The sequence below is a fragment of the Oryzias latipes genome, chromosome 1 (assembly GCF_053564925.1).
Source record: "Oryzias latipes strain Hd-rR chromosome 1, Olatipes_Hd-rR_3.1".
In the NCBI taxonomy this organism is placed as follows: Eukaryota; Metazoa; Chordata; class Actinopteri; order Beloniformes; family Adrianichthyidae; genus Oryzias; species Oryzias latipes.
In genome coordinates, this window is record NC_136237.1 from 822,036 (window position 1) to 840,142 (window position 18,107).

Here is an 18,107-nt window from a genome sequence, read left to right on the forward strand (position 1 = left end):
GATCAGGAAAACAAAGAGGTTCCTGGATCTATCAGAAGGGGGCGGAGCCGGGAGCTTGTGGCCCCGCCCAGAGCATTTTCTACATCACAAATATGATCTTTTTCAGACTGCATTTTTTCATGTGCTCCTGATTTACAGTGATTTGAATAAAGAAATGCAGTTTGAATGTAAATGTTCCTCATAAAATGAAGATTCATCAGCAGAAAAATCCCCAAGAACATTTTAAAAACACCAAAAACATGAGAGTGGGTCTCTAATCAGCTGCTCCTACGTCCTTTGAACACATCATCAGATGACTGAAAGAAAAGACGAACTGGAGTCTTTCAACATTTCTGGAAACCTTCTCTCTCTTTGTGGCTTCACATCTCCATGTCTGCCATGAAGCACCGTAATGAAACTGAAGTGGATCCCTGCAGTAAAACGGCCAAGAACACATGCTTCAAACTGGCCTTTAGTTATAGCTCGCTTCACAAGGCTGGTTTCTTATCCCCGTGTTGATAAAGCTCTGGGCAGTTGTGGGTCAATTAGCACGCTCCTGCAATGAAAGGGCTGCAGAGCTGCACTGGAGTTCAACCTCAGACCAGGTCTTCCACCATCACACTGGCTTCTGTGTTCCTGTCCGGGGTGGAAACAGAGAAGAACAAAATGAAACAAGTTCATTTGAGAAGATCCAGCAGAGAAGGAGGCCGAGTCCAGAGAGCAACAGATGATCCTCACTTCATCCCAGAGTCCCTGAATGTGGACAATAAAGTCTTTTTTTGTTCTTTGGGCTAATTATCATCAGTTTCTGACAAAGAGGAGCTTTGTCATCGAACCTCCTCATGCCGGTGAGCCTATCAGTGTGCCGGGGGCTTTAGAGAAGGGCAGTTGGTTCCTGGATCAGAACACGTAGCTGCAGATCCGTGCAGAAGCCCTTATAACCAGTCTGCAGACGCGGCGGGTGACCGCTGATCCACGCCGACAGGCAGGAGTGTCCAGCCCGGGCCGTCACGCCATGGAGCCGCTGTCCTGTCAAAGGCCAACAGTAGAAGATGTTGGGCCGCGATAAGCAACACGTGTGTTTCATCACAGCGTTTCCTGAAAGAGCAACAGCCCTGCAGCACGTCTGCAAAAAGCAGCTAGAGAGGAAAAGATCTTTATTCTGATCATCAACGGCAGGCGTTTCTGTCAGATGAGCTGCAGGATTTCCAACCCTCCTTTACTGGACATCCCTTTGTCTTGGAGAGCACACCAGGTTCGGCTTCCAAACCTCCCCAGATGTGATTGCAGCTCTGAAAAGCCGCAAACAATGCCGTGGCCGGCCTGTCACTCAGGGTCACACGCCTTCCCTCCACATTTTTTGAAAGCTTTCTAAACTAACCTTAAAAACACAGTTTTACGTGGTATTTATATTTAAACAGATTTCTTCTGACACGGCTCTTTAACCCTTGTGCTATCTTAGATGACCCCCCCCCCCCCTTCCATTGAGGTGTTCTCCTACCATGACAAAGGTGGATAAAGGTGGAAAGATTTCATGTAATCCATGGACACCAGTGAAGATCACAAATCATTGAAAAAAAAAGGTTCAGAGCACTATCTGGTGGGTCTAGATGACCCCCCCTTCCATTGACGTGTTCTCCCTACCATGACAAAGGTGGATAAAGGTGGAAAGATTTCATGTAATCCATAGACACCAGTGAAGATCACAAATCATTGAAGAAAAAAGGTTCAGAGCACTGTCTAGTGGGTCTAGATGACCCCACTCCCAACGTTAAAGTGCCTAGGATAGAACAAGGGTTACATTCCACGGTCAACAACAAAACTCTTGTTTTATCCACTTGAGGTGGTACTCGAGCAAATCCATCTGAAGAGTTCTTAATGTGTATTTAAGGTTCAAATTTAGAAACAGTGTGAACAAAAGAGGCCAGGCTGGTCCTTTCCCGCCATCGCCATTCACCCGTATGGGATTACAGATTTGGGAGTCCGTCCCTTTAACGTCAAATCGTGTGGACGTCACAGTCCAGACTAGACCTGCACAACATGACATCTGTGAAAACATACAACCCAGGTCAAAGATGGAGCTCCTTAAAGCCCTGCACTCCACCGCCTCGTCAGGACAGAGGAGGGGAACAAAGATAAAAGTGTGTTTGGTTAAGTCGGGCTCAGCCCGGCGATGAGAGGCAGCACGGCGGTGGAACCCGCAGCTCTTCTGTGGGACACAGAAACCCGCTTTATCAGTAACAGCTTTAAAACGGCATAATGGGGTACGACTGTGAGGAGATAAAAGCTCTGCTCCGTCTGATGAAAGCCACATTTGGTAGAAAGGTCAGATATGATGAGAGGCTGGAGCCGCTCATTAACTGCATGCTTTTCTTCTTCATGCAATCCCAGCTGTTCTGTCAGTATTTCCACGGCGTGCGGCATTGCTCGTCTTCCTCTGAGTGTTCCCCTTAGAAAAATGTTGGCGTGACGGATGGGTCTCCCCAGAACAGCACCAAGAACAGTAAATCTGCAGCCGAAGCAGACAGACTGAGCTCTTTGTCTCATTAACTGCAGTTTGGATGCCGTTAAAGCAGGCCAGGGATAGATTTAATGACCCCACAGACGAGCAAATTACAGAGTCACCACGGCAAACTTTAATTAGACTCTACTAACTACCTTCACATTTGCCCTATTCTCTTTTTCAACGTATCAGAGTCTCAACCCTCCTTTCATTTGGCCAACATCCTGCTGCATTTGGTTTTTTATCACTGTTTTCCCAGTTACTGCAAAGACGGTGTGAGTAATTCCACAGGACAGGCCTCCTGCTGGGGATGGGAGAAGACGCTGGCGCTTTCAGTGGGCAGCTCTTTGGCCTTCTGACGGTCCTGGGCCACGAGGGGACCTGCTTTAGCCAGCCCCACTACGCCATGCGGGTGGAGCACCAGGTGGGGCGGGTCTGGTATGGTGAGAATTTGGGGTGTCGTCTCTAGAAACACGCCATCATCTTCTCCGTTCATCCATCCATAAGTTTGTCTTCTCCTTTCACCTGTTGATGAAGATTTTCTGCTGAAGGCCCGTCTGTGCCGGGCTTGGGACGAGCAGAAGGACTCTAGTTTGTTCCCTGTTGAGGCTGCATTCATCACGTCAGTCTGTCCATGCTGACGTCTTTTGTTTGATCGTTTTTGGATCCTTAGTTGTCTTTCTTCAGTTAGTTGTGTATTTTTGTGGGGGCCGTTACGGCACTGCCCCCCCTTTGCCATGCCTGTATCCGACCTTGGACAAGATGCTGGTTTTGTCAAATCAGGTCAAATTCTGACGTGAGATCCTTAATGGGTCTGGAGAGAGGCTTCAAAACGACCACAAGGTGAACTGTGAGTCACTGCAGGCGGCTGGGGGGGGGGCTGAGAGGGTCTGCTACCGTTTCAGGGTCAGAAACGGTCGCTCTGCTGCAGCGTTTTGCCGCCGTGGCGGCGGCTCGCAGTGGTGACCTGCTCCACGTCTCACCATGAAGACGTCAAACCAGCAAAGCCCCCCAGCAGGTCAGAGGGGGAAAAGTTCCCCAGAGAGATTCTGCTCTGTCTCACATAAATGTGGGGAGTTGATAACTGATCAAACTGATCCAAATGACATGATTGTGTTTTCCTCCTCAGGGGAAACAGAGAGCCGCTCCCCTCAGGACTGTTCCCATCTGGATGGACTGCAGGGAAGAAAGTGATGCAGGTAAGAGGGGGGGGCCTTCAGGAGCAGGTTGGCTCTTCCTGGTCCACATTGGAGCGGTTCAGCGCGGTTCAGCGCGGTTCAGCTCGGTTCAGCTCGGTTCAGCTGTCCTGAACGGATCCTGTCGGGTCCTGATTACAAAACTTCAGCTTTGAGAAGCTGCAGAGTCTGGAGAAGACGAAACTCTCAGCCTCATCTTCCTCCAGCAGAGAGAAGAAAACAGACCCCCCCCCCCCCCCCGCTGGACACAGAAATGCTGCCTCTGACATTTTAACCCTTTCCTCTGAGCTACACCCTTCTAATCGCACCCCCCCCCCCCATCAGCTCATTATGAGATTACAGTGTCAGTGTGGTCAGAATTGTGACAATTACAATAAGTGCTGCAGTCATTTCAGCATGAAGGGGGGGTCTTTGTGCTCTGTCCATTTCTGTGGGCTGTCATGGATGGGGGGGGCTGATGTGTCCTCACAGGAGCCCATCAGGTAGACATGCGTGTGTGTAAACAGGTTATTGGCATTAGCGAGCACGCAGACGGACGTGAATGGCGGAGGAGGAATGTGCACGCCAGGCGAAAGAAACACGAGTCCTGTTTAGCAGTTTACCCAGTGGGGGGGTCCTTGACCTGTCAGTATTGATCATGTGTGTATGCGTGTGCATGTGAGTGCATCCAGCAGACATCCTCTCACGCCCGCCCCCCCTGGCGCCCTGGAAGGAGAGAGAAAGCTGTTGTTAATAAAAAGTTTCACATAATGGGATGAAAAGGAGGTGAAATTGAGCGGCCCTGCTTGTATTATCTCCCCTCTGTATGGGAGCTGGCCTCTCGCCGTCTCTCCGGGGCCCTCCAACCGGGAGGGGGTCGCTAGCTCCGTGACCACTCTGCCCCGGGGCCAGAGCAAATGATTTGCCTCTCTGAGGCTTCAAAGGAGGGCAATTACACTTAAGTAACCAAATGAATAGATAGCCCAGCTTGGCAGCAGTTTGGGGGAAACAGTGAAGGCCTTTGAGGTAAAAGGCACCACACCTAAGGAGTAATATGTAGCAGCTCACATCCCAGAGGGAGAAGGAGAAAGAAAAACAAGGAGCAAATCTTCTGCCCTGAACAGAGGAAAGACGCGTCCGAACAGCAGCAGCAGCCTGCAGAGAAAAGCTTCCAACTAATTATTGCCTCCAGGAATAGACTCTCAGCCTCCAGCACTTTGGCCTTCCAGCTTCCTGTAAATACAGTTTCAATGCAGCAACGTCTGCGACTATAGGGGTCTGCAGTCCCACGGTGACGCTGCTGCTGTTTGTTTGTGTGCCGTGGAACCAACACACAAACGTTTGTGAGGCTGAAACCTGAACCACAACAAACCCATGAATTTCAGTCCTGAGAAGCGCCAGTGGAGCGAGCGGCGGCACACAGAAAGTCAGCCTCAGCTCAGATAAAAGCCTGGAAGAAAAGGCCCCATTGAGTGAAGTGGGGAGTGGAGTTTGGCTGGGGGGCTCACCTGTGGAGAGGGGTCTATAGCTGCATAGAAGGCCCAACAGCTGCCGGGGTTGTAAGTCCAGGCACCTAGCAGAGCTGCAGAAAGGGAAGTGCTGGGGGCTCTTTCAGCGCATCGCCACTTAGTAACAGAAGGCATGTGCCAAACTCGCAGGAAAAGAATGAACCCCCCCCTCAGAGTTTACTAAATATCAGCAGTGACTCTGCTTTAATCTCTGCCCCCCCCTTTCTCTTTTCTCCTTTATAATTTCCCCATAAAAGAACAATAGTTGACTGAAAGACCCCCAAACCTCAGAGATATACCAACAATCGGCGGGGAGGGGGGGCAGCAGGGACAGCGGCTGAAGTGTGGAAGCCATCAATTATGGAGGGTCCAGAGTTAACGTCCCAGCAGGACGGGGCATTAGAATGCAGCTATGGGCGGCAGATGCCAGGCGGGGCGGCCAGAGGCGCGGCGATGTGCCATGTGAGCGGCCCCACCCTGGAATCTGCAGAAGAATGGAAAATTAAACTGAATGATGATTGTAGCAGCGGCTCATTGTGTGAAATTATGGGCTTGAAAGGTAGCAAACAGCGGACATGTCCCATGGTGGGGGCCGGTGCACATGGCTGCGGTGCAGGGGCAATAAATCTCCCACATCAGCAGCAGGAGGATGAAGCGGAGCAACAAGTGAGCGCCGCTCCATTCCTCCACATCCTCCCCCCAACAGGACCTCCTCCTGTCCGCCACCATCCGCTCTGCAGCCTTTCTCGCACTGCTCACCTCTACCAGCCTGCAGGCCGCTCCACGCCGCGCCGTCGTCAAACCGAAGCATCAAAGCCACGACCTCTGACCTCCGGCTGCGTTCCCGTCCAGCAGCGGGAGCAGAGATGAAAAAGGGGCAAACGGCTAAATGTTGGTCATGAAACTGTCCTGACTGTGTGTTTACATTAGTTTGATTGGGAGCAGAGGAGGAGGAGGAGGAGGAGGAGGGATGAAGAAGAGGAGGATGAAGAGGAGGAGGAGGAGAGCCAGGATGCTTGATGCCTCTGAGAACCAATCCGGCTGCTCGGCAGCGGCTCTATTCAGAGCGGCCTCATGCTTGTTTATGTGAATGAGACGCTGCTCTTTTAACGTCCCACCCTCCCCGTTGTTCAGCTGCTCCTGGGGGGTGGGGGGTGGGGGGGACTTTGAAGTTGTAATGTCAGGAGTTTCCAGCTCACACGTTTGTTCGGATCTCCGGACCTAAAGTAGCCGGATGGCTGTGGGGCCGGTCACATGTAACCACTGCAGGTCAAAATGTTCTTCCTTTAGGAAAAGTTCTACGTTTGAGTGGAACTTTAGATTAGAAAGGTTTTGTTTTCCATAAGAGTTGTGTTTCTATGTGTTTAGAGGTTTAATCAACATGCTGTGTGTGAGTTCAGTTCTACCCATCAATGTCTGATGTTTTTAGGTGAATCAGTGAGAAAAACCTCCAGTTTTGTCATAAATATTGTCTTCATGTTGATCTCCATGTGTTAGCTCTAAAAGGACTAGAAAGGTCATTAGTTGGATTTGTAACGACCTTTAAGTGTTACGAGGATTTCCCACAAGAATGTAACTTGAAACTGCAAACAGTCCAAATTATTTCCATCCATCCACACATCCATCCATCCATCCATCCATCCATCTATCTATCTATCTATCTATCTATCTATCTATCTATCTATCTATCTATCTATCTATCTATCTATCTATCTATCTATCTATCTATCATCTATCTATCTATCTATCTATCTATCTATCTATCTATCTATCTATCTATCTATCTATCTATCTATCTATCTATCTATCTATCTATCTATCTATCTATCTATCTATCTATCTATCTATCTATCTGTCTGTCTATCCATCCATCCATCCATCCATTGAGAAAAGCAGAGGTACGGACGCTCCTGCTCTGGTTCCCTGAGGTTTTCTGGATCCCGGCCTTGGCCTGGAAGGCTGCGGTGACATTCTTGGGTTTGTGAATGAGACCACAGAGTAGCCGCACAATGTTTGTCGTCCCAAAGGCTCGGCCCAACTCACCCACTCACATTGTTTCAAGACTCTCCTCAAGAATGTGCATTTCTATGGCCAACTGCACGCCAGATGAAATTGCCAATTGCATTGTCACCTCTTGTGGTTCTTCTCTTGAACAATCTTTGGCAGTACGGTCCTGGAGGAGTTCTCCGGTAGAACGGTGGGTCTGTTGAAGTCGGCGTGTGATGAGCACACGAGCGTTTTCAGTAGAACGTTCAGCATCTCTGAAGCAGAACTCTGTGACTCTGCAGCTGCTGAAGAATCTAAAAAATCCTCTTTAATGAAGGCAGGAAGCTTCTGCTGCGTTCAGAGGAAATGTTGCCCTCATTAAACAAAGATGGGGGGGGGGGGCTACGGCAGAAAATATAAACCAGCATTTTAGTGCAGCATTGAAGCCAGTTTGAGGTGGACTCCCCCAGCTTCTAAGTCAAATGAAAGGTCAAAGCGTTCTCCACAGGGGTCAGCAGTGCCAGCAGCTGCTGCTGAAGCTGCATTTAACACGCTTCAACATCCAAACTAAAGAGGCTTCCCTTCATTTGACCGTTCACTTTTCCGTTCATGCAGACAACTGACGTTGGATGATGAAGCGCGTCGGCCTCAGAGACATAAGGGAGCCGTTAAACTAAGGTTTAGTGCCGTAAACGGCGAGCAGTTTCTACCTCGGGCTGCTGATGGAAAGAGAAATTATTTGTAAAGAGTCAATATTTAAATGTCATAAATGGGTGAAGCTGCAGGGAAACGTCATGAATATTCCAGATTCACTCACAAATGTTTGGGAGCTTTCTTCCCCTTTCAAAGCCCAAAGCCTGACGGTTTCCTCCCCACCCGTGTCACCATGTGACCTCAGCACTTTCAGGAAAAACGTTCAACTTTGGAAACGTCTCAAACACTCGGCAGTGTTTCCTGTGAGGCCTGCAGCCCCGACCTTGAAGGACAGAGCTGCGTTCAAACTGGCTAACAGCTTCTGACACGGCTCGCTCGCCTGCATGCTGTTACTGTGACGTCTGTCAGGGAGGAGGGGGCATCCCAGGGCTCAATACAGTGACCCAACACCAGGGGGGGTTTTGTGTAGATTTATCTTTGACTCTTCCTGTATCTGATGAACCTCATCCCATTTGGAAGATGGGAGCCGGCGGGACTCCAGGGCCCGGTGGGACGCCGGCGGGATGTGAGGGGCCTGATGGCTGCTTTGTCCTCAGTCTGGACTCAACAGCCTTTATTCTTTAGTCTCACAGGTGATTGTTGCACCAAGTTGAAGAAACTGGAAACTGGAGGAAAAAGCAGATGAGACATTTAGAAAAGTCTGTGGAATCTTCAAAAAGCTTTGCTAAAACTTGAGGTGTGACATCAGGACATCCTCAGTAAATCTGTGCCTCAAACTGGATGATGTCAGGAACCGGAAGCAGCAGACCAGTCAGCACCCCCCCCCCCCCCCCCCCCGAAAGAACATTTATCACCTTCTGACCGTTAAACACTTCTGTCACAGAAAGCTTTTTCAGTCACACTTTCCTGCGTTTTCTGACCAACTCAGCGTGTCTGCCTGAACCGATAGGTGATTCAAACAAGTTCAAGTCACCTGAGGCGGGTCACCGTGAGGCGGGTCACTGCACCGTGAGCGCCTCCCCCCTCTTCTCCCCGCTCCACGGTGGACGGAGGGGTTCATCGTTTCCTCCCGGATCCTCTGCATCCCGGGCCTCCGTGGCGCTGAGGGCATCATCGGGCGGCGCAGAGGCGCTCGTGGGGCTCTGGAAGGCTGTGATGCTGACGTCATCACGTTCCTACAGCTGCGTCTTCACGCGGAATTCTCTGTTTCGCTCCACTGATGTCTCGGATTGGGGCGCGTGTGTCACGTGATCTGACCTGTGCTGTTGCACAGCTCTGCGTTTCCATGAACTCCTCCAAATTGTTTCGGTTGGAAACAGAAAAAAATCCTCCCCGCTGCTTTATTGCGCAGAAATTGGCCCCCGAGCGCCTCTGAGAGGAATCGGTAAACCCACGGGCCCGCAGGGGGTCTGCGGGATTTATTTCCCCATTCTTTCACGGGCCTCTTCTCGGTCCCTCGGGAGGCCGCGAGCCAATGAAAACGGCCCCCAGGGACGTCACGGGGCCAAGAGGACGATCTGATTGGTGGGAGTTGGGAGGGGGGACAGCCTCTGCCCTTTTATAGAGGACACAGTCCGGCGCGTAAAAAACTGATGGACAAAGTTGACAGCGCAAAGACGCACGTTGGAGACGGGACACCCTCTTAATCCTCTGCACGGGCCACAAGACGGTGCGTGGGCCCCCCCGCATCATGATGAATCCTGCGCCGGCACGAGACGTGGAGCAGCTTCATCAGACGGAGGAGACGCGCACCGACGGCGACGACTTCCAACCCAAAGACATGACAACCGACAGAGGATACAAACTCCCGCGGAGCCTTCCGTTCAGCGTGGAGTCGCTCATTTCCAGAAGCACCTGTCGGACTTCTTTCCCGCCCTCAGGTTCCGCCGCGGCGCCGCCGAAGCTCGCGGCCGGACAGGGCGCGCGCTTCTCTCCAAGAACTTTTTACGCGGACAGCAGAGTTCCCGCGGAGAGCTCCGAGGAGGACAGTCCGCACCCGGTGTCCTCCTTCTCTACTCCTCCTCGTAAGTCCGTCCCTCCGATTGTTCAAAAGGGGGACCTTCCCGTTAAACTACCCGACATCCTTCACGTCTCTGTGGACTTTATTGTTTCAGCTTCATATTTTCCTGAATGTGTTTAGTAATTAGTGCTGAAGGTCTGCGGGCCCAAACGAACTCCTGTTCAAAAGTTCATTCAGTGTGGTTCGTGCATGGAAGTCTTTCTGTTCCATCAGATTCTGAAATGTTTAAGCCTGAAGATTCAAGGCTTTAAAAATATCAGAAAGAAAATAAAAAGGTTTAAAACATTCAGGATCTGGTGGAACAGAAAAACGTCCATAACCAGAACACAAACATGGATCAGTCAAGTGTCAGGATGACGTAACCCATCCCGTTTCTTTCTGTGTGACAGGAAGCTCCAGTCCAGCTCAGTGTACTCTGAGGAAGCACAAAAACAACCGGAAGCCTCGCACGCCCTTCACTACCTCGCAGCTGCTGGCGCTGGAGCGCAAGTTCCGCCAGAAGCAGTACCTGTCCATCGCCGAGAGAGCGGAGTTCTCCAGCTCGCTCAGCCTGACGGAGACTCAGGTGAAGATCTGGTTCCAGAACAGAAGAGCCAAAGCCAAGAGACTGCAGGAGGCCGAGCTGGAAAAGTTCAAGCTGGCCTCCAAGCCCGTCCTGCCCGCCTTCGCGCTGCCTTTCCCCTTAGGAGCGCACGTGGGAGCTCCCACCTGGGGCCCCTCAAATGCCTTACCGAGGCCAAGCCTGCCGGTCCCGGGACTCTTTAGCGGGCCTGTCACCTATGGGATGTACTATCTGTCTTAGAATTCCTGCCTTTTGATCTGGTTGCAATAACGCTTTGGGGGAATAAATAATGCGTATTTGAGCGCGCATGGAGGGCAGAAATACTTTCAATATTTTCTCGGTTTTCCGCTTTAGTCGACTGTTCTTCGTGAGCTCGGTTTGGGAACGGCAGCTGGACATTCCAGGCCGCCCAGCGCGCATCTGTCCTCGGACAGCAGAAAAAACGGTCCTGAGCTGCAGCGGGCCGCCCGCCACTTGAGGGGTTTGATGTCAGCCTTGCTTGTTTGGGATGAAACTGCAGCTCCTCGGCACTGCTGTGTTTCCTCACAGTGCTCCTTATAATTTAATGTAAACGTTTTTTTACATTTGGAACTGATCTTTCATGGAGAAGTAAGTGGAAACTCACGAAGTGGCCTTTGCGGGAGTCTGTGGAGCTTCAGTGTAAATAAAATGTAGAGCTCTGAACTCGCCGAAGAGCAGGGAAGTGATATTTATTGAATATCTTTGTATCTGTACTGTGTACACACATCTCAGTTCAGTTATTGCAAGAACTGGTTTCAGTAAATAAAAGTACAACCATGGAAATGAACGTTTGAGTTGGTTTTACGGCAGCGTTTGTGGCACAAAAAGAATAAATGTTGACTTTTTAAAATCTACTGATCATCACTTCTGCGCAAAGGTCTTCATTTGATTATCTAGGTGTCCTTTAACAGTAAAGCAGACTCCGGGGAAGCACAGAAAACTCCGCGCATCCAGAAGAAAAAAACATGTTTTTGACTTTTATGATGCTTTTAAGTTCTGGGAGTTAATAAAAAAAAGAGGGAGGACTTTCTGCGTCAGACATTTCCATTCGGAGAAACGTCCCGCAGACCTGCACTTCCACAGACAGGCGGCTTCGTGCGTGCGCTCAGACCGCGTGCGCGCCGCAAACCTGTCATTTCCAGCAGAAACGCATTTTGGCTCTTTTGAAATTATTTGTCAAAAGTGATGCAATACGTCAAACGCTGTGAAAATGTCTGGAATGTGCAAACGGCGATCATTTCTGTGAAATTATGAAAAAAGCAGGTCAAGGAAAATACTGACAGATTGATTCAAAAGCGCCGTTTTTGTCACACAAGCAAAGTTTTGGTGGACTGTTTTACGGGTTTCTGCTCAAACTAAACTGTGAAATGTGTCTGTTCATTAAATGTATTGTAGTATTTTTATTTTTAAGCATTCTAGTTGAATGATTTCGTCACTCTGTTTCATCCTGCAGGCTTTATTATGAAGTGATTTTTATGCCACCAATTTGCAAACGATAATAATAAATTCAAAAATATGACTTTACGACTTCATTCATAAACTCTAGTCTGAATTCTGGCTCTCATTTAAGAACCATGTTTTCTCTTAGACCCTCACAGGCTTTTCTACTGCAGAGGTAATGAAATGTTAGAAATCTTCTGCACTTTGAAAATCGGTGACTTAGAATCGTGGTGACGTCAGCTAAAGTGGGCCATCAGGTAAAAGGGGTCACGTAAGTTTGGAGATATCACCTCTTTAAAAGTTAACACCCACTATTTCCATGATAGTGCTCCACATGTAACACTTGATTTGGTTGGTCCATGCTGCTGTGGTGGGCGGGGCCACCAGAAAACCTCAGGTGAGTGTCCTGACGTACTTGTAACTGTTGCTGATAAGTCAGTAAAAATACACATAAATCATTATGAAAATCTTTTTGCTGTTTGGCTTCAATCAGATTTAATATTTATGTTTTATCAAATCTATTATTTTGGATGAAAAGCTTTAAGTTTCTTCACCTTAATGTAAAATAAGCCACACATCTCAGCTAAAATGAACCATAATATGAGTTTTATCAAGTAGTTTAATAGCTCAGCTTAATAAACAGTTAGTGTATAAATATGTTATTATAATAATCTATATTGAATGCCTCTTTGCATTTTCTTTTATAATTAATTGCACATTAGCTGTGGTCCATCATTAACTCTCATTGGCTAGTGTGGTCTCACACACCGATGAGAACTGGAAAGATTCAATTCAGTTTTATTTCTATAACCAATAATACAAACATACTGAACATAAACTCTGTTATAAAATACAAAAGCTCAGGAGGGACAATACACGAATAACTGCAGCAAACAGAGGGATGGAGAACTAAATGATGAATAATGATCAAGAATAGAGGAGAGGAAGGGTAGAAGTAGAAGAGAAAAGAGGACAGAACCCCAGAGCACCATAGTTACCCCAGCTTCAACTTCTAGCAGCTACTAACAAACTAAATGTTATTAAGTTAAATTTAAACACATTAACATTAAGTTAAATAATCTCTGAATACTAACTAGTCTGACAATAATCCTGTCCAAAGAGGAATGTTTTCAGTCTAACTTTGAATGTAGAAACTGAGTCGGCCTCTCTTCCATGAGCTGGGAGTTTATTCCATAAGACAGGGGCTTGGTGGCTAAACGCTCTACCTCCAACCGTACTTTGACTAATTCTAGGAACCACAAGCAGTCCTGCATTTAGTGAGTGAAGTGTTCTGATTGGATGGTAAGGGACTATGAGGTCCTTAATATAGGACGGGGCCATTCCATGTAAGGCCTTCTAGGTTAACAGGAGGATCTTGAACTTGATTCTAGAATCAACTGGGAGCCAATGGAGCGAAACTAACACAGGAGTGATGTGATCTCTTCTGCTAGTTCCAGCTAACAATCTAGCTGCTGCGTTCTGAACAAGCTGGAGACTTCTTAAGGAACTCTTAGGACACGCTGCTAACAAGGAGTTACAGTAATCCAGCCTCGACGTAACAAATGCATGGATGAGTTTTTCAGCATCACTCTTAGAAAGTATATTTCTGATCTTAGCAATATTCCGCAGGTGAAAAAAGGCAGTTCTGCACGCCTGAGATATGTGAGCCTTAAATGATAAATCCTGGTCAAATAAAACCCCAAGGTTTCTAACTGTGGAATTGGGGGCTATACTTATACCATCCAGGGAGACTATCTGAGCAGACAGAGCATCTCTGAGGTTTTTAGGACCAAGTATAATGACCTCAGTTTTTTCTGGGTTCAAGAGGAGGTAATTAATTGTCATCCAGGTCTTGATGTCTCTGATGCAGGCGTTCAGTTTCTCTATCTGGTCATTCTGGTCAGGCTTCATGGATAAATACAACTGCGTATCATTGGCATTACAATGAAAATTAATGCTGTGTTTCCTGATTATGTTTCCTAGGGGTAGCATATAAAGCGTAAACAGGATGGGTCCCAAGACTGAGCCCTGTGGGACTCCATAGTTGACTCGAGTGCACTGAGAGGAATGGCCATTTACATTAACGAACTGATACCTATCAGACAGATAGGATTTAAACCACTGGAGAGCAGATCCTCTGATCCCTATGTCCTGCTCTAATCTATGGTGTAGAATACTGTGGTCGATAGTGTCAAAGGCTGCACTGAGGTCCAACAGGACCAGAATAGAAAGTAGTCCCTTTTCTGAGGCCAATAACAAGTCATTAGAGACTCTAACTAGTGCAGTTTCCGTACTGTGGTGAGGTCTAAACCCCGACTGAAAGTCTTCAAAGTGGCTGTTGTCCTGTAGGTGGCAGTAAAGCTGCTTAACTACAACTCTTTCTAGGATTTTAGAAAAAAAGGGCAGGTTTAAATAAAAAAATATTGAAAAAGACATGTGGGCCTACAGGTAGTGAAGCTTAAAAGTAGCTATGTCTATACTGGGCCTTTGACGGTGACCCTAGTAACAATAAAGGTCAACGAAGATCAGGTGGGCCCTGTGAAGCCATGAGAGCTGCCATGAGGACACCAAAGTAGGGAGCAAGTCGGCTTATCTGAATGTACTCTCACATTTCTATTTTTTCTTCTTGTTTTATTTTCTATTTGTAGTTACTTATTGTTTCCTTTGGTGATTTATTTGATTATTACTGAACACCAGTTTGCTTTAAAAATCTATATTACTTAAAATTTAGCTTTTAACAGTTAATATTTTCACAAGATTAAAAGAATATTCTGTATTCATTACTGTGTTGTATTCTTATTTTGTAAGTGTTGCATTTTGTATTATATTCTGTAAATGTGCCATAAAAATAAATAATTTAATTGTAATGTTTTATGAGGTTGCTCTCAAAAATAATTTGATTTTATTATGAAACATGACTGTTTCAGTTTAAATTGATCATTTTATCAATGTGGCCTATTTAAAAAATTCAGCTGATGTTTCAACAGCTGTAGAGTTTTAACAATAATATTTTATCTCATAAACTCAACAACAACAACTAAAAAAACAACAACAAAAATACGATATTTATTGATATTAGGAACACAATCAAGTATTACACATTGCTTTATTTTTTTGTTTCCCAAGCATGAACTAAACAAAAGTCCATTTAAGTGAGGTCACTATAAAAGAATAATTAGACATTTGACAAAGTATTTCTTTCATTGTTTAGCAATAATTTTCATCGTCTATTTGTAATTAAATATACATACAACGTTAATTTTTAGAAATAAATTTTGGTCTTAGTTCTCTAAGACACTCGTCCTGCTGTATTGAACAGTTATGGCCAACTACCCCTGGCTGCAGCCTGCAGAACTTTTTTTTTTTAATAACTTTATTGAACAAATGCAAGTATACAACATGAAGAACAATCAATGCAGTATACAACATACAATCAATATACAACACAAACAATGTTAAACAGCCAGGGGAGTCGATTCATTAAATATTTGCAGAGAGTTACAAATTTCAATAGTTCTGAGAGCCTTTTTGTTGGAGGAAAAGGATATTGATTTTATGTAAAAAGTTACATATTTAATGAATTGTGAGAAGTATGGTGTTTTATTAGTAAATTTACATTTATGTATGTAGAATTTTTCCAGAAGAATTACTAAATTAATTATAAAAAACACCTTTTGTTTTTTGGGGGTCCTGAAAAAACAAAGTAATACATTTTCCCATTTCAAGGAGAAATCTTTGAAGACATGAATAATGATGAATCTACTGAACTCCTTCCAAAATCTCTGTGTGGACAAACAGTGCCAGAAAAGATGAGTTACTGTTTCTGGGTGATCTCCACAGAAACTACAATCAGTATTAATATCTTTTTTAAATTTTATCATATAATGTTTGGCAGGGTAAATTTTACGGAGAATTTTAAAGGATACTTCCTTTACCTTATTTATTATTAAAAACTTACGAGGGATCGTCCAGACTGCTTTCCAGTTGATATCTGGAACAAATTGATTCCAATAATTTAAAATATACGGGGGAGAGGTATAAATCTTTTGAAATAATCTGCGTATTTTTATATTAGTAGTACGCTCATAAGAGAAGCATTTTTTTCCTACCGGTGACTCATCCGCGTTGGATATTGTATTTTGATTAGGTATGAAATTATCAGTGTTCTTAAATAACATTACTATTCCTGAGGGGATAGCCTTCTGCACCATTGAAAACTCTTGTAAAGTAATAGGTAAATTATACTGTGATAGGAATTCGTTATAGTTTAACAGCTGCCCCTCCTTATTGAGTTGTTGAGCCACCAGTAGGATCCCATTCTGGATCCAGGTCTCTAAATAGAGCGATGTATTTTTGTATAAAATATCTCGGTTGTTCCAGATGATGTACTTGTGTGGAGAAAAATTATGTTTGTAAATAAGGTTCCATGCTAAGAGAACCTGCTTATGGAAGGATGAGAGTTTCTCAACATTATAGTGACAATTTAAAATAAATGTAAAGCCTCCAAAACGGGAGAAAATCTGAAATGGTATGATGTTCCAGATAGAGGTGGGGTTCTTTAAAAGAATTTTGGCCCAATTAATTTTAAAAGTATTATTGAGAGAGTTAAAGTCTAGAAAGTTAAGTCCACCTGATTCATAGTCATTCATAAAGACAGATTTTCTTATGTAATGTGTTCGATTTTTCCAGATAAAATTAAGAAGTGTGCGATCAATTTCTTTACAAATGTTGTTGTCAAGGTGTAAGCAGATGGCAACATAAGTTAGACGGGAGATTCCTTCTGCTTTGGTTAGCAGTACTCTACCTCTTAAGGATAAGTCCCTTTGTAGCCATTGATTAAGCTTCTTTTTGGTTTTCTGTATGATTGGAGTAAAGTTAGATGAACATCTTTGTTTTTGATTTTTATTAATATGAATACCCAAGTACTTAATTTCTTGTTTAACAGGGATCGAGCAGATAACATCAACTGAGCAGTCTTTAATAGCTAGTAATTCACATTTGTTTAAGTTTAATGTTAAACCAGAAGTTTGAGAGAAAATATTAATTACGTCTAAGATTAGAGGAATCTGGCTTGAGTTTTTTAAAAAGAGTGTAGTGTCATCAGCCAATTGGCTAATGATAAGCTCTTTGCCAGCTATGGTAATGCCCTGCACATTACTAGAACAAATGTGGTTTGATAGGATTTGAGTGCAGAGAAGAAACAGATATGGTGAGATTGGGCAACCTTGGCGAATGCCTGGTTTTAGGTCAAATCTAGGGGTGGAGCCATGTCTCATTTTTATAGAGCTGTTACCATTCGAATATAAAGTTCTAACAGCATTACAGAAAAAATCTCCAAAGCCGAATAATTTTAATGAGTTGAAAATAAATTGGTGTTCGATTGTGTCGAATGCTTTATAAAAGTAAAAGAATAAAGCTGTCATCAGGCACCAAATCAGAGTAATCAAGTAGATCTAGCACCAATCTGATATTATTAGAGATATGCCTATTTTTCATGAAACCTGACTGCGTTTCATCGATGATTAACTGTAATACTTTTTTGATTCTATTAGCAAATATTAAAGCCATAATTTTATAATCACAATTAAGCAAGCAGATGGGTCTCCAGTTTTCAATTAAGAGTATGTCTTTATTTGGTTTTGGAATGAGAGTTATTAGACCTTGAGAAAGTGTCGAAGGGAGCGCATTTCTTTCTATACTTTCTAGAAAAGTTTGTTGTAGGAACGGAGCTAAATTATTAGAGAATGCCTGGTAAAATTCTGCAGATAAACCATCCGTGCCGGGAGATTTGTTGGACTTCAGCGCGAGAATGGAATTAAGTACTTCCTCCAGAGTTAGAGGGCTGTCGCACTGACTCCTGTCCTCCTCGTCAATAGTACGGAGGTTTTGAATATTGTTAAAAAATAAGGAGGAAATGTCCTCATTGTATCTGGAGCTGTATAGATTAGAATAGAAATTAGCACAAATTTTGAAAGATGTATCGGATTGTTGGAAATATTGCCATTGATACTTAAGCGGTTAAGAAAGTTGTTTGTTGATCTGTTTTTTTCCAGTCTAAAGAAGTAGGCAGAGTTTTGCTCTCCCTCCTCCAGCCATTTTTTCCTTCAGCTTTGTGTTGATATATTTGGTCTAATTTGTTTTGAAGGTCAATTAAAGTTAATTTATCCTCCTCCTCAACCTCTTCTGGGGCCTCATTTATAAACGTTGCGTACGCACAAAAGAAGGCGTACGCCACTCTCTACGCAATAGTTGAGATTTA

At 45.0% G+C, this 18,107-nt stretch overlaps 1 protein-coding gene and 1 long non-coding RNA gene across 2 annotated transcripts; one reads left to right on the top strand and one right to left on the bottom strand.

The window, feature by feature from the left end:
- Window positions 1-3,494: 3,494 nt before the first annotated feature.
- LOC144991971 (uncharacterized) lies at window positions 3,495-9,202 on the bottom strand. The gene is made up of 3 exons (XR_013655690.1): window positions 8,779-9,202; window positions 5,925-8,470; window positions 3,495-5,649 (listed from the first exon to the last, which is right to left on the bottom strand). It is a non-coding gene; the product is annotated as an uncharacterized LOC144991971 (long non-coding RNA).
- On the top strand, window positions 9,126-11,948 carry LOC101155486 (homeobox protein MSX-2). The gene is made up of 2 exons (XM_004084372.5): window positions 9,126-9,829; window positions 10,215-11,948. The coding sequence occupies exons 1-2, from the start codon at window positions 9,496-9,498 to the stop codon at window positions 10,625-10,627; spliced, it is 747 nt and encodes a 248-aa protein (XP_004084420.1). The 5' UTR covers window positions 9,126-9,495; the 3' UTR covers window positions 10,628-11,948.
- Window positions 11,949-18,107: the final 6,159 nt, after the last annotated feature.

What these genes read in the sequence shown, in the direction of transcription:
- LOC101155486 (XM_004084372.5), top strand. Translation starts at nt 9,496, where the DNA reads ATGATGAATCCTGCGCCGGCACGAGACGTGGAGCAGCTTCATCAGACG. An exon ending in CTCCTTCTCTACTCCTCCTC is followed by an intron (nt 9,830 to 10,214) that starts GTAAGTCCGTCC and finishes TCTGTGTGACAG; the next exon opens with GAAGCTCCAGTCCAGCTCAG.